The 20,830-nt window shown below is 45.5% G+C and overlaps 4 protein-coding genes across 4 annotated transcripts; 2 read left to right on the top strand and 2 right to left on the bottom strand.

Annotated features, from left to right (window-relative positions):
- Positions 1–3,782: 3,782 nt before the first annotated feature.
- LAJ45_06312 (uncharacterized protein) lies at positions 3,783–4,314 on the bottom strand (the record flags this gene model as incomplete). The annotated part of the gene is made up of 3 exons (XM_046115876.1): positions 3,783–3,865; positions 4,032–4,119; positions 4,216–4,314. 3 exons carry the CDS (start codon positions 4,312–4,314, stop codon positions 3,783–3,785), a joined length of 270 nt encoding a protein of 89 aa, XP_045970985.1.
- Positions 4,315–5,983: 1,669 nt separating this feature from the next.
- LAJ45_06311 (uncharacterized protein) lies at positions 5,984–7,159 on the top strand (the record flags this gene model as incomplete). Its single annotated transcript, XM_046115875.1, has 1 exon — positions 5,984–7,159. The coding sequence occupies one exon, from the start codon at positions 5,984–5,986 to the stop codon at positions 7,157–7,159; it is 1,176 nt and encodes a 391-aa protein (XP_045970984.1).
- Positions 7,160–10,226: 3,067 nt separating this feature from the next.
- On the top strand, positions 10,227–11,217 carry LAJ45_06310 (uncharacterized protein; the record flags this gene model as incomplete). The annotated part of the gene is made up of 3 exons (XM_046115874.1): positions 10,227–10,249; positions 10,346–10,505; positions 10,564–11,217. The coding sequence occupies 3 exons, from the start codon at positions 10,227–10,229 to the stop codon at positions 11,215–11,217; spliced, it is 837 nt and encodes a 278-aa protein (XP_045970983.1).
- A 3,170-nt stretch (positions 11,218–14,387) lies between these two features.
- LAJ45_06309 (uncharacterized protein) lies at positions 14,388–17,759 on the bottom strand (the record flags this gene model as incomplete). The annotated part of the gene is made up of 4 exons (XM_046115873.1): positions 14,388–14,810; positions 14,887–16,881; positions 16,937–17,347; positions 17,403–17,759. 4 exons carry the CDS (start codon positions 17,757–17,759, stop codon positions 14,388–14,390), a joined length of 3,186 nt encoding a protein of 1,061 aa, XP_045970982.1.
- Positions 17,760–20,830: the final 3,071 nt, after the last annotated feature.

Raw genomic sequence — 20,830 nt, 5'->3', positions numbered from 1 at the left:
TCATAGTACTACATGGTGCAAACAAATCCTAAGTTACTTGGCTGAGAAAAAAAATCACGATGTTATAAATGCAAGGTTGTCGCCAAGAAATGAAAAGCATACATACATACATACATACATACATTTTCTAATATTCTAGCGCGCTCGGGAGAAAAAGAATACAACCGTTTTTTACTTGGGTAATGTGGCTGCATTGCAGTTTTATGAATTGCAATACAGTCGCTCACCTACTGACGGCGGATCCTATCTGATGGTTCTGTTTACAGTAATTTACCCTTAGCGTCTAAAACCTAACTCTTTTATTGGCCTCAAATCCCTGACCGCCATCAGACAGGATCCGCCTTCACCCCGTGAGTGACTGTATATTTAAATCGAGTTTTTATGTAATAATCTTCGATATTGTGACATCGGGAATTCAAACGAAATCATCAAATTGCTTCTGGTAAGCGGCTGTCCCAACGTCTAGGTACTTGACGTCGCATATTGCCTCAGTAATGTGATACCAAATAGTTCAGCTGAGGATACCTCCAGGACATGTACTTTGAAGCTGAAGTTGTGCAGTTTGGGGTATATTTCAGGTCTCTATGGCTTGGCTTTGGCTTGGGAACTGTGGCTCTTAAAGGGGGCTAGTGAAATGAAGTGGCTAGGCGGTCAACATAGAGACTACTCTGCATGCCATATATCTCAGGTCACAAGCTGTTAAATGGACGTAAGGATTCAATCATCTTAACCATCACGTCGATCAACCAATCTTTCACAGAGAAAGTCTTTCCAATGACTGCATATGTCACTTTCGGATTAGGCCCAGAATTCCAGGCACAACTTACAAGTCCCCACTGCTCTTGACGTGTTTGTGTCAAATCTCTGAATTGATGACGGGCCAGATCTTACAAGCCTGTTACACTCTCAAGGAATCAAGAAATTCTCCGTTGCATAAAGGTAAATCGTCTTATATCTATATTTATTACTTTGGTGGCTTTGCTGTCTCGCTGTGTCATCATGTATAATATTTATTTCCATTCACAGCCAAATACTGAGCCAGTCATCTTTCTAGGATATTACGCGTATGAGACCTATTAAACGTAAGCTTAATCACCACATAGGGATTATAATTTATCCGCTACTATCAGAAACGCCTAGGCACTAGACAAGTGCATCTTGTCGGCCGTCCCTGCAGATTTCAAACCGGACGCATTCAGCCTTAAAATTCCAAAGGACGGTTCGAGATGATGCACTGTTCAGCGTCCTATACATATGATTTACATAAGACCAGTAGCTAGAGGGTCCACGGGGCATACTGAGAATCTTTCGCTCCACGGTGGCCGGTTCCTTAATCGAGGTGATCGAGTAACAGAATTGTCCCCTGGTCCGGATATGTCCTACCTCAACTGTGGGGAATGAGTTGGTCCTCCCCAATGGCAATACACGATCGTCGAAATGTGTCTTAATACTTGTTCAGTACATATTGATCCTACACGATCTGCGAAGATTGTCTATTGACAATGACCAGAAGGCTTGGGAAAGAGCTAAATGATCAAGGTTCCAAACTGATCTATACGGCGCTCTCCTATCGTCTACCGATTTCTATTTGTCAAGATATATATTGATTTGTTATCGCACGGCGGTTTTTGATGAATACCCCACAAATGCACTCGAATTCTGCTTCCAAAGGGAAAATGTGCTTTGAGGTTTTTTTCTGAATATGGACCGTACATCTCAAACATTATCCCCTCAGGTGAATATCAAGGCACAAGGCGCAGCCTGTAAGGCTCGTCATATCAGAAAAACCTGAAGCTTTGATAACCACCATGTGCATGAGGCCTAACTATCGAAACGGCCTAGGCCTCTAGTATCCGCCTCTGATCATACCCCACCTTTTTTTTTGGATCGAAAAAACTATGCTGGCTCGCCCTCCTCCTATGACTTTCTATAAGACTTCCCAGGGCAGTGGTACCTTAATGGATAGGTTAACGAATATTTTTAACATGCAATATTGCAATCAAGTCCTTTCAATCGCATGTCTCAGCCGCACGCAGTTCTACTTACTGGTTATCCATCAGGTAGCAAAAAAAAGGCTTTATATGGTCCGACAAATAATGAAATCGACTAGGTGATGGGTATTACCGCAGGCTGCATAAATGATGATCCCCATTTGTTTTTTTCCTGTGCCAAGGGATACCAAAGAGGGTGGTTTCTCCGGAGTTCTTTCCTTGGCACTGATCCTCATCGCCATGTGACACAGGGACCTTGATTCTCCTCCAACCGATCATCACCTTGTACACGGTCTCTGAAAGTCTAATATGACTACTGCTGATGACTTGGTAGGCGCTGTGGTCGGGTTCCAAGTTCCGGGGTCCCATACATACGTATCTACAATGTACATGCGATCGTGCTGAACTGTTTACCGGTACGCGGTGGACCATGGGAGATACAATTCCAGAAAATTATCTATACATGTGAAACTAGTCTTGTCGCCCGCATCTTCCGGGACCACAAAAAAGACAAAAAATCAGCAGATCAAATGGATCATTGACGGTCGATGGTAAAACCTGACCCTTGCTAGTATGGGACAAAAGAACACCTACCGGAATTAGCGCTGGCTAACACCGATTCATTTGCTACTTTCAACAATTGAATAGGTATACTAATTATAAAGATGGTCGTTTAGGCTGGCCATAAGATTGCCCGGCTTTTTACCGTTGGATGAAAATAAACCTAACCCTCGAATCCATGTTGCCAAGACCGAGTGATATTCTATGCACGGCTCGTGAACTATCACCAAAAGACAAGCCGTGCGATGCTTACATGAGGTATTGGGACTGTCTGATTATCTAGAACTTTTACCGGTGTTATATCCCACCATATAGGGATTTAAGGGACCGAGATCGACTCTCAAGTCTCGGGTCGGCATTCAGTGTTTATCTCCGAATGCCGAAGTTGGCTGGGCGCCATATGGGTGACTTAAGGTCAGTAATGCCATTTCCCACATTCACATTATAGGTAGCTTCATGTGATGCTTTGTCAATAGATCTGGGCCAGTTCCACCGGTAACCTATCGATTGTTTTTGCTAGGTGCATCTTTTAGGAGGGGCGCACCGATTACCGAAGATTAAACCGTTTTCTTGACATACGCCACCTAACGGTCCCGAGATTTTGGAAGACATGACTGGGTCACCATTCATGCAAGTAAGGTCTCAGGTAGGTAACTTTACTGATATTGAGAAAGTTGACGCGAGAGATTTGAGATTTTGTCAGATCAGATTTTGCCTTGCAGCATCTTGGCGAGGAAGGTAAATATATTACTCTCCAAGCAACAATTACCGATTATGTTGCGCAATAGGGCTGCATGGTCCACGTGGGAAGGCCAGTGAAGGGAATGGGAGCTATATATAATAATATGGCAGGGTCCCGAGGTAGGTAATCAACATGTTGCTCCATGCCTTGCGCAATTGTAGGCAAACGAAGGCCTGTCGATTTGGTTTTTGCATAGGTATGTGAGTTTCTCCGAACCACTCGGTTGTGTCCCCACACCTCCTTCCTGTTCTTTCCCCATCCACCAGGAGCATGTTCTTGGGCTAGCAGGATTGTTTGACCTTGCACATGCCAATCACACCCACACTCGATCCTGGGTCAGCCTGGTGTGTGGTGCTGGGTTTGCGCGTGCGAGTGGGTGTGGTTGTTTGGTGTGGTGTGTGGGAGCTGTTGATGGGTGGCCATGGATCCACTGGCCAGTACTGATCCCGAAGGTTATCGGGAATCGTGATTGAGTCATTCATTCATCCCTAGCTGTGCACCCATCTATAACTGCCGTCAGGTATAACTGTACGTAAGGTTGCCCCTGGTTCCTGGAAGGTGTTAATTCCGTCTGTGTGGATAGCAAAATGTCAGATTTGATTACCGACAACCTGCGGGTCGGTATCTCGTCGTCCTTTGGGGGAAATCTGTGGTATGTGTGGTGCTTGGGAACGTTCCGATGGTCGTTGCCAATATTAATATATTGCTACATACTGTTGATCGAATTATACATCTACCGGGAATATTCTCTGGGGACAAGGGAGCAATAGATCTTCCCATTCCGTCGGGGTCATTTTTTAAAAAAAGAATTCCCAGCTGCTGCAGCTATAGCTAGGAGCACCTTGGGGTCAGCCCGACGATATTCGTGTGTCCATGCGTTTTCAGGAAAAAGAATTTGTTCCCGGGGCTGTATATACGTACCGATACGTACATGTACATGTAAGGTTTAACGGTGTCATTCCCGCCATACAGCGATAACCCACGTCTCGGCTCTGGCTCTTTCTCTCTCTTTTCTGACATTGCCTTATAGCTTACTTTACCTTACATCCCTCCATATTTCGTGCCAGCCAGATGCTTAAAAAAAAACCTTAAGCTGTTTTTAGCGAAGTGCCCTTTGCGCAGCTAGCTAGCTAGCTAGCAGGCCAGCACGTAGCTGTCGAGCTGTCAGTCATGGGTACCAGCAGCACTCTAATCCCTAGCTATGCAAATACGTACGTAGCTGCCTGGCATGCCGGCCCCCGGCCATCCATCTCGATCATGGCCAGCCTGTAGCCAGCTACGCCTCGCGCGCGTTTACTGTGTTGGGAGAGAAAGCGGGAGAAGAAGGGTGGTCTCGGCTGGAAGCTGTTCCGGATCCAGCACGCAGCGAAAAAAAATACGGAGAGTGACATATCCATCGAAAATTGCGTTTGTTTCTTTCGGCGGGGTCTTACGGTCGTGGGGTGCGCGTCATGAAGTATCACTCTGGTTCGCAACCGACCCACCACCACCCTAGCTGGCCTAGCGTAAAATCCGTTGTGCTAACGCCGCGTACGGAGGTTTTTATTTCGGCCGTTGAAATTTCTGAGGATATATAATAAAACATGATCAGAACCTAAGGCAACAGAGACAAGGAGGGCGGAGAATTATCGGTAATTTGCTTGTATTTGTAATGTTGTCGCGGTCGGTCGGAAGGAAAAACTCATCACGGAACAATGCAATGTAGGTACATGTAGCTTGGTAACCAAGCTACAGCTATAGCTGCGTTACATAGATCTGGCCTCGCTTGAGCCGCTGCATGGCGACCGCGACGGTGGGCGTAGTAGCACAGCGAGCTGATGATGCCCCCAAGACTACGATAATAGTTACAGACCCTATCGTTTCCGTGCTACGCCCTCGGTCGCGCAGGGAGATAGCAGCAGTCGGGGCTCGATCATGAGGTATCACTCACCAGTGCACGTTTTACGGAGAGGTAGGTACAGGAGGTACAGGAGTCAAGTAGCTATAGAGTATACGCGAATAATTATGTGGTTTTCGAGATTTCTTTGTATTTATCGCAGAGAGCTCGGTCGCACTCAGCTGCGGTGTCTACGCATATGCTGGGTGACAATTCACCACAGAATAGTATGAACACAATGCAAACCGGCTAAATAGTTACATGTAGTTTGAAATCCCTACACGGCCCGCCCACGATGCGATAAGCTCTAAGGCATACTAAACTTAGTACTTAAAACCTTCGAGTCATTAAAATTATTTCTCCTCTCTGGGAGGATGTGTAACTACTCCGCTCGCAAATGCATCTTTACGTTTGATGCCGCTTCATGTATGGGAACGAACTCTTTTCCCTGGCTGTCTACATGAACCACGTAATTGTATGTTAATTACTGCTAATTAGAATGCCACCGGTAGCCATAGCCTCCGAACAATATCAAGAGTTTTCTCAAGGGTCTTTCCTTTATTACTAACGCACAATGTTAAGCGTTTTCTGTTCTTTGTTTCCTGCCAAGATTATTTCAATAACTCACTACTAGTCTTTTAGAAGTTTTCACGTATAGAATGACCTTACTTATAACTCAATATTCGAGTATCTCCAGGTTAGGGGTGATTGGACCATCAATTTCCCTCCAAAAACCTCATGAGCACTTTTAGTAGTTAAACGATCATTGACCTCTGACTTCCTATATCTCCTTCAGTTAATACTGCATTCCCTATGGCAAAAGAAGCCTACCTTTACCCACTGATCGTCCTCCTTCTCCTCATTCATGTATCCGCCCAATTACTGCAGCTCCCCCCTCCCACAGGGCTCTTTACCATCGGCACCGTAGAGGTACAAATCCACGACTCTGGGCGGCTCGACGTGCTCGCACCAACCCCTAATATCCCCCGTACATTCATGGTACAGGTCTTCTACCCCGCCAAATACAGCACACTTCACACCCTCTACTACGCCGTCCCGTACATCAAGCAGCACGCAGCCCTTGCCTACGAAGCTGCCAAGGGTCTACAGGCTGGTACCCTCAGCGCCCTGCAGAGTAACTCGCTCCCCGGCGCGACCCTCTACGTCGCCGACGGCAACCTCACAAACATCATCGTCTTCTCACCGGGGTTCCAAATCTCACGCGTGTTCTATACCAGTATCTTAGAGGACCTTGCGTCAAAAGGGTATGTAGTGGTTGCCATCGACCACACTTACGACGCCGAGGCGGTCGAGATGGCCGATGGCTCTGTGGCCACGGGACGTTTTGTGGGCGTGCCCGAGGCAGATCTAGACCTGAGTGAAGTAGCGCAGGCATTTACTGCGCGCACAGAGGACGTGGTGTATGTGCTTAACGAAGTGCGGGAGATTATGGCGCACGTGCCGGGTTTCACTGACTTTGTCGATATCGGCGGGCTGGCGGTGTTTGGGCACTCGTTTGGCGGGGCAGCAGCGGCCGAAGTTTGTTGGCTTGATGGGCGGGTGTTAGGCGGGCTGAACATGGACGGGGACTTCTACGGCGAAGTTGTGGGCAAGGGATTGAATAAGCCGTTTATGTACATGGATTCCGCGCACGGAGATGATGTTATACGGAGTCCAGCACAGGTGGAGGTGTGGGAGAGACTGCGGAGTTGGAGGAGGCATGTGAGGGTGAGCGGGCTGCGACATATGGGTTATTCGGATTTCCCAATGTTGATAGAGTTGTTGGGGCTAGCGCAAGAGATACCGGAGGATGTATACGAGGACTTGTATGGCGCGGCGGAGGCGGCAAGGAGTGCGCTAGTGGTGAAAACGTTTGTGGCGGCATTTTTCGACTTTTTGTTTACTGGGGTGAAGAGTGTGTTGTTGTCGAATGAGTTGAATGAGGAGTGGCCCGAGGTGTCGTTCCCGATGGGGAGGGATTTCAGGTAGTTTTATTGATATTGATATTGTGTTGGCTGTAATATATATAACGGCCTGGGAAGACTTCTTCAGGTGTCGAGTGATACATGTATGTTGTGTGTTTGGTGGCGTATTTGTACAAACTCCAATTGGTGTTGCTAACTATAATATGTAGTTAGTTAGCTGTCAAACGGCTTTTATAATGTTTTCAAAGTTTCTATCCCATATATAATATCTTGAACTCGGGCAAAATTTCATGCAGGATTATCGAGGACGGCGAATTATCTATGTGCGGTGATTCCTTTGTTTTGTTTGAAACGTCTCCTCCATGCAATATAATATGATCAAATACCAGAATGGGAGACAAATGAATTGGCAACCCACAAGTTAGCAAAATGTTCTAGTACTTAATTTAGCGCAATACCAACTTTTACCGTCAGAACGTAAGTACTCTCTCCACTTATTGAAATAGATTTTTTTCTGAGATGATCTTTGTGAATTAGCAAAATAAAGAACCGAGAATTCGAACGTAGAGAATATAATGTGAATTGATGAGTGAAACAAGGAGAGAGAACGAAAGCTCGCTCTTTATAGTGACAGTTTCGAGGCCAAATTACCTCTAATTCAAAGTACAGATAGCTTAGAACAACGTCTAAACTACGTATACATAATTGATAAAACATTTAACAATGTAGTTGTTAACAACATCCACCACCGGCGCAATGACCTGCCACTGCAAGTATTTGGACTCTAAAATTCGAATTCCTAGTTCGGCGTCCGGTTCCTGGAATCAGGGTTTCCTAGCTTACTTGGCAAGGGAGACCTGATATTGCTATAACCTGGATTTGAAAATTCAAACTAAAGGCTATTCACATGCGCCCTCGAACTAAAATCCTCTAGCTCTCGAAAGTATTATTTCGGCCACGATAGTGCCGCTCGGTCCCTGGTATGTACTAAAACTATAATTACGGTCAGTTCAAGTCTTTCATGAGCGCAAAGAGGAAATGAACATCCATACCAAGAGCTTAGCAATTGCTAAACATAATTGCGCTTTATATTTAGCAAGCCTTTAAGTTTAAATATCTCACTGTAGTTGTAATTAAGTTAAATTTCTTTCAGCAGCGGGGTACGTACGCCTGCCTTTCCCTTCACGCACCAATATCCTCCCGGCCCTCAGGTCTCCCATTCCGCTCTACCCGGAACTGACCTCAATTCAAAGTGATTGGGTAGGTCTAGAGGTCAAGACAATTCCCTCAAAAAGAAATTCTCTTCTCGAAAAGCAAAACTCTTTCTCCGCCAGCTGACAGCATTGCGATTAAAATCTCTACTGGAAACCAATTAGCCCTCTAGGAGTATCATAAACCCATTCCCAAACACAATACGTAAAAGAAAATCTCAAAAGAACCTTATATATACCCCCCAGCCCCACTCAGTATGAAATGCACGATGTAGCTCTATCGCGTTACTCTCCTCCGTTCCTCGAGGCTCGAGCTCGTGGATGGAGCATGTGTGTACTTTTCATCAACTGCCCCAAGGCTGTGGAATTTATGCGTAAGCAAATCAATGCAATCACCAGGCCAGTGTAAGCGTAATTATTCCAGATATATATCTGTCTCGGAGCGCAATAGCCCGATCGAGTCGGCGAAACTCTGTAGAGTAAGCTGGTGGGTATGTAAAAGTCTCTGGCATGTACGCGTGCTAGTAGGTAGACATGAAGTAAGAATTTACCAATAATGTTGATGTCCTTGCGCTATTAGGCTCTTAAGATCTAGATGTAGCGTTTCCTCCGAGACATCCCTTATAAGATCTGGTGGCTCATGTACCGCAGGAATGCATACCAAGCGCGTGTTTTGCGAAAAAGCAATGCCGAATCTTGGCCGGCACCAGCAACCGAGAAATATCATGTAATAATTCTTGAGCTACACACATGTCGGTAAGGTTGTATTTTGGAAAAGTGGAGAGATATGCATGCAGATAATGTGGGGCCTTATTCAATATTTTTATCGTCAGGTGGGGTATTCACATGGCAATGATTGTTCATGCTATATCAATATGTGCTTGCCAAATAAAACAATGGAGCTACTCTAGGTGATAACATATGGGATATCCTTATCGCGCTAATCTACATGTATGTTCCTGCAGCTAGCAGGATCGATTTGTGCAACGGTAAATTAAACGTCCTCCTATATCACAACTGATGTTAACTACATGTAATATATCGACTTTACCATATTCTATGAGTACGTGGTTAGGTTAATCTCATATCCCCAAGGAAAATTCTTCATCAAACTACTGAAATTGGATGAATTCCACTTTTATGTGCAATTACTTTTAGTGCCCGAGTTTCGTCCGAATCCATCATCTTCGAGATCAATCCCGACATTTCAAACATCTTTCCAGCATTAATGCTGTTGCGTGGCCCAACTCCACTTATAAACGCGGTAATTGCTTTGATTCTGAAAAAGGTTGTCACTGGGTTATGCCATTTGAGGATGTTCAAAAAACTACCCAAACAAACCCTCCCCCGCTAAAACTGGTCTTAAGCGCTTTCCGTCACTCAATGGATTTACCGAACGCCCTACACTCGCCATCCCGTTTCGTAAATTTTATTCACGACGGATAAACAGAGATCCATGTACGTCCCTGTATATATGTAACTCTCGTATAAAGTCTTCGTGATGAATAGTGTCTCGGCCGTTATACTAATCAAACCCGGATTTCATTGTGGGAAGATCGAGTTCCGAAGATGGAGTCATATACCCTGATCAATTAATCACCCGTGGCCGCCGGAGAGGTTGTACGCTTACATAGCCTAGGATAGATATTAGGACGGAATTGGGTAGTAAACAGTACTAGATTAACCGGATTCGATATTGTCTATCGAATTGTTAGATTATATTATCAATAATGAGTCAACCCCCTGACTTCGTGTGACGTCAATCCTTGTAGGAAATATCAAATGTTAGCAACATCAAAACTTTGAGGTTCTGGAAAAGTTCGAGGAGGTACTTCCCTATAGTGTTTTGAAAGAGATCCTGAGTCACTGAATAGACCGTGCGATTATCTATCAGTGCCGAGAAATATTTGCTATATATAAATGGATTCTCCTCCTCTGAAAGAGTATGTTTCAATCCACTCCAACCCACAGTTTCATAGAACATCAAGAAATACATCTCAAAAAAAATTTGATATAATGGTTACAACCGTCGAAGTCAGACCGCTCCTCACAGCGACGGGGTTCTTAACCCGAAAATATCTCTTCGCCGATGCGACTCCTGAGAATGGAGATGAGTCGGTACCGCTCCCAGTATGGGCGTTCTATATCTATCACCCCGGGAAGAAAATCCAGGCATTGTGGGACTTGGGTATAGCCAAGGTACCAGACCGTTCGTCAGAATCATTCACTGGCCTCAGTTAACAAGAAAAAAAATTAGGACTCCAGCAAGATCTCACCATCCATTCAAGAGGCCATGGCAGCTGTCATGAAACCAACAATCACCCAAGACGCTGCAGAGATTCTTACCAGTAACGGGATTTCGCCTGCCGACATCAACTATCTCCTCATATCCCACCCCCACGTAGACCATATCGGGGATCCTTCAAAGTTTCCCAACGCGATGATGATCCTCGGAAAAGGAACACAGGCTTATTGCCGCCCGGCATGGCCCATAAGCCCTGACTCAGGGTTTGTGGAGGAGAACTTCCCAGATGGTCGTGTACGGGAGCTCGAGGATGCCGATTATGCGACATCTGTGGGTCCGTGGCCGAAGGCGCATGACCTTTTTGATGATGGGAGTGTGCTATTGATAGATGCGCCGGGGCATCTTCCAGGACACCAGGTTGCTCTAGTAAGGACGGAAAGGGGGAGGCTATTGTTAGGCGGTGACTCTTGCCATCACTGTGCTCACCTCACGTCGTTCCAGAAGGGCGGGAATATGAGTTATGTTATGCACTTGGATGAAGATGATGCGAGACTGAATTTGGAAAGAATAGACCGATTTTTGAAGAAAGAAGAGGATGTAAAGCTTTGTTTAGCGCACGTTGGGGAACATAATGAGGGGTTTGAGAAGATCTATGGAAACGCGTAATGTGGCTTGGCAATTAGGGTTTGTGGGATGGACACGGTGTGTATATGGACTTCTGAGTACATAAATGTAGATGTACATAGATACTTTTCGGAGGTCTCCTCGCTAAATAGATAACTCTACTCCTTCCATTTCCGGACTTGTGATGCTGTGCTACGACTCCTCGTGAGACGAGCCGGGTCATGATGTCTTCTCGAGAAAACAGGCCCGAACCCATGAGAGCGACATGCAAGCCAGCTCCATATCACCCCTAATTAGGCACGAGACTCCCAAGGATTGGTAAACAGCCCTTGTTCCGATAACATGATCTCACATTGGATAAAATTCTCCTACCAGTAGAGTAGATTAATAACCAAATATTTGAAGATCTCAAATCTGCACCTCCGTTTAGCACTATTAATGCATTATTATTATAGAATAGTACTATTGGTAAAAACTGGAGATGATGCCCATAAGGGCAGAGGTAGGCGCATTTGAGAATCACAGGCTATCACTCGCTTAAGGCTCGAACAGAACTCGCACCAGTTTGAAGCCCTAGCTCTTTAATGACGCCAGAGAAGATTCATTTCTTTTCAATGACTCATGTGTATCGCTTAAATGTGTGTTTAGGTTATTGGTGACTCGAAAATTCCGTTAGCGAAACTTCTTGAAATGAAAACTTCACTAGCGGGGTTAAAGGCACAGTAGACTTTAGCGTTACAACGGCCCCCTTATACTTCGTTTTGGATAAAAATCGGTCCCAGGTACAAGTGCTCTTTGAGATAAATTTTTGGCCCCCGTAACTGGCACACCAAACAAAAGAAATTCTATCAAAAAGGATCTACGGTTGAAGAAGGATTTTCGGCCAAGAAAACGAGCCCGAAACTGCAATAAGTATCTTTCCTTGATTGCGCACTACTTATTGCTGCATTTACCCCAGTAGTTACTGCACTGTTTGACCTTGGATGGGAGTCATGTAGTCTGGTACTGCATGCTTGGAGGATCAATGATCGATGGAGATACGAGGGGTTAGGGTAGATACACCAAGAAAAAAAACGCACGTGATTTGGATTTCGAGTGATATCCCATGAGCTTGTGCGACGGATAATGCCTCTATGGGGAATCCGCCAAGTTACATCACTCCCGATCATTGCACCGTATCTTCTCAAGATAAGCAATATGGTTTCCAAACTAGGCTACCGCCAGTCGAGTTTTCTACCAAGGGAAATAATCGATCGGGTCTATCTGATTGGAGCCAGATTGAGCTTGTTCATCTCAAAGTTCAGTTCGCTTAAGAGCAAATTGATTTTTATCTTCTGTTTGGTTTTGTGATCATGATATTCTGATATTCTGCATACACGTACATACATGCAAGGCGAAGTTTGTGCACAAATCGAGAAAATCATTCGAGTGATAATCTATGCAGGATTCTCGATAACAAGTTTTGAAACTGGTTTGTTGAACACTTGTTTACAACACACCACTTTACGATACTCAAGCGGGAGCAGCCGATGTCGCAGATCTTTATTCAGAAACCTCATGAAAGTGCAAAACACGAGCTGAACAGAGACTAATCTAGTGCTTACATGCATACCCCGAGCCTCAAGAATGTTTACGCCAATTGGAAATGGCACTCCGTCATGGATTAGACCTGATGTAAATAAGGTCGTAACTGGTGACCCCCGCACACATCCGAATCTGTATATCAGTGGCACCGGCACCGAGAACCGCGGTGAAGGCTAGATTTCTTTTTTGATAAAGTGACGGATTCGATATGTCAATCATGACTTGTTTCCACGATTCATTCATGAAAAAAAACTCGGTCCCAGAGACACAAGAAGCGCACTGGTGCGCCATATGCACTGGACAGGTGCATTTATTATTAGGTATTCTCTACGTCAATGAATACTTCAAGTGGGCAGCAAAAAACGGCAACACGGGTCATGTACATTGCTGCAGCTAGCTGCAGCTGCACGGTTCTGGGTGGATTTTATGTGGCCTGTACCGTAAGATACCTGAGGTGTTGCCAGGTAGAAGTCCCTCGGATGCTCCGTGGAACAAGAGCTCCTCTGGGTCTGTTTACTTTTTTTTTCCCCTCTAGAGTTTGGAGGCGAGGCAAAAGCACAGAGGACATGTATTCTCCACACGATAGGACAGGAAAAAATAAGTTCCGGACGAATGCTTAACCCCCCATTGGATTCCAAGTCGGGGGTGTCCCAAAAGGGGAATTTAGGTTGATCCGGGCGCCAAGACAAAGCTTACCACCTCCCAGAAAGTGTTTTTCAACAACATTCTTTGCTTAGAACTCACCTAACGTATTTAATGTACCTACGCTTACCATCCAGGCCTTGGGCTCCGCTTCTAAGGAGGCCCTGGGACATTCTTTGTGTGCTGGAACGCTCGTATCCTACCATGTATGTACATACATACGTACATGTATACTTCTAATTTACTAATCAGTTCCAGCCTGCTGAATCATCGTTTCAGCTCGCGTCACCAGCATGCAGTGAGTGGCTCGAGGGTAGATCCAGCCCCATGTACTCTACCTACCCTACTTTGCAACCTTGGGTCAGACATAGCGTTGACCTACATAGATTGCGGGGTGCCTTAGAGTCACTTGGACTCGGGATCCAGAAGAGCGGGTGCATAACCAATCCCAATCGTCTGGGATCATTTTGTGATTTCTCTGAATGGTGCGCCCACGGCGTGCTATCATTGCTCCGGGCATGCCTTTCACATGCTAGTACCTGGACCGGGGTATCTTCTGTTCGCGTTTTCATAGATCTAATCGTGGATGAGATCCGTTGAGATAGTTGAGATGCTGTAAGACAATAGTTGGAGCACACAGGATATTATTGGTTTCTCGGTATCGCTATCATCAAGCCAACCATGTGGTTATCCGAAAGATCAGTCATATTCTGGAATTATTTTCCAGAATAGGAATTGAAATTCCAATACCTAAAAGCAGAAGGTAAGTCAGGGAATATATTACTTAGGTCCTAGAACAGCCGAAAATCAGAGTTGCACTTTACGATCATACGGATAAATGAAGTTGAAGTATAATCGATTCTAAACTGACGAGCTGAATCTAGGAAAATGATCAAAAGATAGTCTTTAATTACAAAGAAAAAGAAAAAGGAATGTCAGTCGATGCTTTTCCTACTCTTACCCGGGCCCCAAAACAAGTCTCAAATCTACCCCAAATGACCGATACTTCTCCAATAGTTGACGTACAAGTCGATATGCTTCTTTTCAATACCACCTGAATTTGCCAAGGTATCCGATGCACCCCGCGCCTTTTGGGTATCCAAAATTACTGCTCCACTGGCCATTGATGTAAATTCCTCTTCTAAGAATTTCACAACATTGCCAGCAGGATTTTTCTCATAGTCGTCGATTGAGCGGACCTTGTCAAGCCATTGATCGAAGGGGATCACTGCAGGCTTGCCCTCCTCCGAGGATTTGAGATCGAGGGCTCGAGAAAGCAAAGTCAAGATGTCCATCCAAGGTTGACGCATGGGATTCTCAAGGTGATAAACAGGGGCAGGCTTGGTGGGCTGAAGAAGGAGCTCGATAACAACTTTAGCTGCCCGGTCTACTGGGATCCAAGACAGTGTCTGTCTCATATATGCTTTAGTGCTGATCCAAATAATGTACAGTAAGTGTGGAAGTGAAGGAGTGGATTAAACTTACTCCTTGGACAGCTGGAAGACTACCAATTGTCTGTGAAGATTTGAGAATCGATGGGAAATGCTCTTTGGGACTCCAAGCACCACTGCTCTCCGATCCTGTAAGCTGGCCAACACGGGTGATTATGGTCTCGACTCGTCCGGCATAGGTACGGCCTGCTTCCTCGAGCATCTGTTCGCACACCCATTTTGCTTCGGGATAACCGAAATGGTCTGTTACGCTTGGGTCAGGCATAGGAATTTCGGGAATCAGAGGTGTTCCGTTGAGAGAAGGATATCGTCCCACAACAGCCACAGAGGATGTGAAAAGAATTCGTGGAACATTTTCCGGCCTCAGTGTGTTTGCCGCAAGTGCAAGCTCAATGATGTTTTTAGTTCCTTGGAAATGGGGTTCAAAGGACTCGAGAGAGCGATTGAAATCCATTGGCCATGCATTATGAATGATATGTGTGACACTCTTTAGAGAGTTGTAATCTGCAGAAGAAAGGCCAAACTGTGCGGACTTGAGATCGACTTCATGAACAGTTATCTTCTCCCAATGGGATTTTGGAATCTCAATCCCACCTCTTTCGAGGGCTTTCTGTTGTCGTAGGCTGAAATCGCGGATTGCAGCACCGGTGCGGCGGTTGAGGCAAATTACCTTTGAAACATTAGGAAGACCCGAAAGCTGGGCTAGAAGGAAGGCACCAAGACTACCGGTAGATCCAGTGATGAGTACAACTGCACCAGAGTTTGAGTCGAGCGAGTTAACAATGTTGATGTATTTTTGTGCCATGTTTTTCACACGGTCCTCTCGGTCAACCGCCACGACAGCTTTCCCGGCTAGAATACCAACCATCTTTTCAATAGTCGGATAGGCGAAAATTAGATCTGGTTGGAGGCTGTCCCCATCACCTCCGGACTTGTTCATTCCCGCGACTATTTTGCGCCTAAGGACTGTTGCTTGGAGAGAATCCATGCCGAGTTCAAAAAAGTCGTCTTGGTCGGCCCACCCGCCGTCACTCCCGAGACCCAAGCCTCTCTCCACCATGTTTCTCAACCATGTTCTAATATCTTCGGTCTGCCCTGCAGGAGGCATAGCTTCAATCCCCTCGTGCTCGGACTTCTTGTACGCTTCCTCGATCTTGTCTGTGAAGTCTTTCACAATGGTTTTCCGGATCAAACTACCCTTGTCGGTTCGAGCAAGTGGTTTGTAAGATGGAGCTGTCACAACTATCATGCTCTTGGAGGTGATCTTGCCATGTGCATCGGTGAACTCATTTCCGGCCTCGACAGAAGGCCAGATGGAGTCAATGTATGATTTGACTTGAGCTTCATCTGTTGGATCAATTTCGATATTGGCCTCAACGATCAATCCAATGTTGAATCTCCCATCTCCGAAAGCGATTGCATCCTTCACCTTACTATCATTCGAAACAGTCGATTCCATCATCCTTGGCAGAATCTTCTCTCCAGTTGCAAGAACAAGTAAGTCATCTGCACGACCAAGGACCCTGAACTGTGTTTCCGGTTGGAGGGGGTTGCATTGAAGCAAGTCGGATACTGGAAACTCAACACCCCATCCGAACGGGTAACCTATGAGCTTGAAGAGGCCATCTTCAGCCGGTTCTACCCGCAGACCGATGTCTTTACGGAGCTGGATATAATGCCAGTCGTAGTCTGGACCGGGAATGAATATGGGAGCAATTGCACCGATTTCGGTACACCCCATATGATTCAAAAGCTTTACACCTGCTGCAACAAGTGCCTCTGCATTACCGGACTTGATCGGTCCTCCACCAACAACCACATAATCTAGTTGTTTCAGGACATCTAGGCCTTCGTTGTTGGGTAGCTTCTCGATGTCCTCAAGAATGGAGGGAACAGACATAAGGGAACGGGCATTACAGCTGCGTATCAGGGCAAGAGTAGACGTTGCTGTTGGAATTACAGAAGCTGCAGGGATGCAGAAGGGCTTGCCAATCGATAATGAGAGTGATATTGCGAGAAGGCCAAAGCCCTATAAAAATTAGAAAATATACTTTTATTTCCTGAGTACTAATACGATAACTCACATGGAAGAGTGGAAGTGTAGAGCAACTGACACCGTCCACCTTTTCTTCAGGGCCAAACAAATGGTTGTTTGCATATCCCAAAAGATATTTGTGCGGGTGATAAATTGGTTTCGGCAAGCCGGTGGTGCCGGAGGAATGCATAATGACTACATTACGATCCATCTCATCGACGACGTTGTAGGTTGAGGGTACCTCCAGCGAAGCCCATCCGATTGGATCGGAGTCATCGAGATAACGTTCATACGAGATGGGTTCATAGACTGTGGGTGGCTTTTCACCTTCATCATAGGATGACAGTGCATCGGTTGCCGCACGTGTGCAGCGGGCTGAGACTAGTACGGCTCCTGCCGATGTGGCTTTCAAGAGATGCGCAATCGCGACTGGTGTAAGCCGTGCCGAAAGAAGAACAACCTAACATAATGTTAGACAACCACCGCACTTTGCGCCTAGCAGATGTTTCACTCACAGGTACGCCAAGCGCCAAAAGCGCCATCATGTAGATAATAATCCCCACATCACTGCCCATCAGTATCCCAACTGCGGGGGATTTTGTAACCCTCCCATCTGCGTCGACCTTGGGAAGTTCAATTCCGGCGACGTTAGAAGTGAGCCATGCCTTGCAGCGATCGACTGCTTTCTGCAACTGTTCGAAAGTAACTGGGACTGGTGGCTCGCTAGAATCTTTGACGCCTTGAAGACAAAAGAGAGAGGATCCGTTATGCTTAGCATTGAAGGCGAGCAGCTCGGGGAAAGTTCTTATGTTGTCATTCTTGGTGGCAGCGAGCGGGTGAAGAAGCTCGAAGTTGGGCCGGCGAAAAGACATTGTTGTAGATGAGTTTCGCTTGAAAAACTTCTTTAAGAAACTGGTCATACGAATTTCGAGAGTTCTGACCAAGATTTGAAGTTTTTTATAAGAAGTTTTTTGCAACAGAAATTCTGTCTTGTGGGTTTTTGAATTGTTGGATGCCAGGGTGGTGATCTGGAGGAATTCAAGTTCAGTTACTGAAGTAGAGCTTTTATGTCCAAGGCACAGCTAGGACCCGAATACAGCACGTGGTTTAAGATCTTAACATAAAATGAGTGAGACTGATCTTGGGTATATATATATATCCGCCAACTTCAGAGACTCCCGACGGCATATGTACATGTAGAGTGCACGCTTTTACCCTAGCCATTACTAACTAGTTCGGGTTACTAATATTATAAGAGGATCCAGGTAAATGTGAATTAAACTAGTAGAAATGTGTTTTGTACTTTTATCCTGCAGTCGCTATACTGGATTAAATGCTACTACTCTCTTAGTCGAGAATGTATGCCATTAGTCTTGGTACCTGTAGGTAAAGTGGGGCTTTTCACTAGTCCATCGGCTTTGGTTACAACTGTAGAGAGTGCCTACAATTGTACCTGCCTACATCTTCGAATCCGGGTCAGAGTCTGTATCCGGAGTAATGGGAGTTACTCATAGGCTGTTCTCCTGTCGAGGTAATGGATACATCCGTATTCAATTTTCTCATGTATTTAGGCAAAAAATAGGTACGTACATGTACACAGCCAGGTAAGATAATGGTGGCTATGATTTGATGAGTCTTACTGCCTCTCGTATCGAGCTTGTTTTTCATCGATTGAATCTTCAATCATGTACATACACATGCATCCTTCTTTCCTTTTCCTTTTCCGGCGATGGGCCCGGTTTCTTCAAGTGGTATCATAATAATATCTTTGCCCGAGAAAGGATGGGCTACTACGTACTTTACTGATCGTTTACCTTGCGCCAACCAATCACGGTTCGCGCCTACAGCTAATGACTGGGTACAACCCGGGGTACAGTACACGAACGAAGAGAAAGGCAAGGGGGAAAGCATGCATCAAGAGCTGTAGAGTATCTCTACTGCTTCTTCTAGAAAACTCTTAAGATCTTTATATGGTAGCGTCAATTGTGTGGTGTGGCATGGAGTAATAAGCATCCCAGCACAGGGGACATGGTAAAGTTGAATGGGACCTCCGTATGGCCATATGAGGTGTTCCAATCTTCGCTAATCTTTCGTCATGTAGTACCGCATCCAGGGTGCAGATATGGATCGAGTGATCGTGCATTCGGTCCCTGAAAAGACAGAAGCTTATCACGGGGCAAGAGGCTAAATATCAAAATAGCCTAGGGCAATAATCATGTACTTGATTTTTGCTCTACGATGCTAGTGGGATGATTTCGACATCATTAGTGCGCGTGGATAATGTTGTAAGCCGGGTTTTGGGGGTCGCCTTGGTGCACATGGATAATGTTCTTGTCAATCGTTTCTGCATCAGTACCTAATTACAGCGGATTACCCGCGGGTGGGATATGTTCTGGTTGCTTGATCATACCTTCAGCTTCAGCTGCACTTTGGTTTTAGTGTAGTTATAAAACATATACTTCGATGGGACCAGAATGTGTAACGTGTACTTTGCACGTACAGCGGAAGATTCAGATGTGACTAAATTTATCTACATGTACATGTATTACTAAACACTGTCAGACTACAATTGGTCGAATCATTAAACTCGACGGAAATACATACAGTAAGGGCCCTTAAGCTTCAAATACGAAAACCAAGGAGGCGAGGTTCGAATCTAGCCAGAGATAACCTATCAGTACTAAAGAAAGGTATGCTGAGTCTTTAGGAAAAGGGAAACCCATAGAATCAAAAGGGTTATTCGAACCGAGAATAGAACTCGGTTGAGGATTAACCAAAGGAAAATTGAGGGGTGGTTGAGATTCTAGTGCGTAGTGCTTGTGGTGTAGCTAGGTAGTTCAAATTACTCGGATCTATTAACATGCCAAGACATATCGCACTGCCTGCCCGCCGCCCAGCGAATCGACGCTACAACAAATCGGACCTGGATGAAGTATGAACACAATTCATTGAACGAAAAAGTAAATGCAGATGGATTAAACTACCTGTAAGCAAGGCAGGGTCAACTTTCGCCATTATACTCCAGAAAACTAAATCTCTCGTTTCTCTATTTCCTAATCTGATTGATACCTATCCTTCATGGTCGCCGTTCTGGGCAGACTGGACGAGTGCTAAGTTGTGCCCCAGAAGAAGCAAAGTTCTTGGAAGATTATCTGGGACTCGACCCTGGCGGCGGCCAAAAGTTGTGGTGGTTTTCTGACTTCGGCGATATGCACCGAGTTCGGAGTAACCTTAATAGGTGTCTGCAACTCTGTCTGAAGCCTTTGTAGTGGCCAGGAATAACTCTCCAGTAGAGCCTTCCAGGTCCTTGGTCTGTCAGATTGTGAGCAGCTTTGAGGCTGTCAGGCTGTGGTAGGCGGTCCACCTGCTAAGTCCCCAAACTTCAGAGACAGGCCCGTGATAATGACGATGTGGTAAGAATTGAACCATCCCACTATAGATACTTCAGACCTTCTGCACTACTTTTCAATTCTTCATCTCACCCAGAGACATTCTTCCTCATATCTACTCTCGTTCCCAACTCAAAAATCACCTCCATTCTCATCCTCAAAAGTTAAAGAGATACTCCCCATATCTCCAAGCTTCCCGATTCCAAGGAAATAGATATCCTCAATATCTCTTAAAGTATCCTCCATATCAATTGACTCTTTGAGACGAGATACCCCCATATCTCCTCTAGAGTCTTCCACATAACGAGACGTCCGATATCATACTTCCAGACAATCGGCTTCTGAGCCGAGATCCTCCTTGCTCCCCTTCTTCACACCATCTTTCTCCGGAAAGAGATACCCTCAAATCCCCCTCCCATACAGACAAGATATTCCCCAGTATCTTGGAAGTTCTTTCTGTCCCTACGACTCCACTTGACCCACGATCGTCTCCCCCACCTACCCCAATTGCAAATTCTGATATTCTTCCCCCAAAGAAAACATACAGCTTCACG

Source organism: Morchella importuna (genome assembly GCF_003444635.1).
Source record: "Morchella importuna strain M04M26 chromosome Unknown Morimp01GS018, whole genome shotgun sequence".
In the NCBI taxonomy this organism is placed as follows: domain Eukaryota; kingdom Fungi; phylum Ascomycota; class Pezizomycetes; order Pezizales; family Morchellaceae; genus Morchella; species Morchella importuna.
The sequence above is the reverse complement of the archived record's forward strand: the minus strand, read 5'-3'. Positions and strand labels throughout refer to the sequence as shown.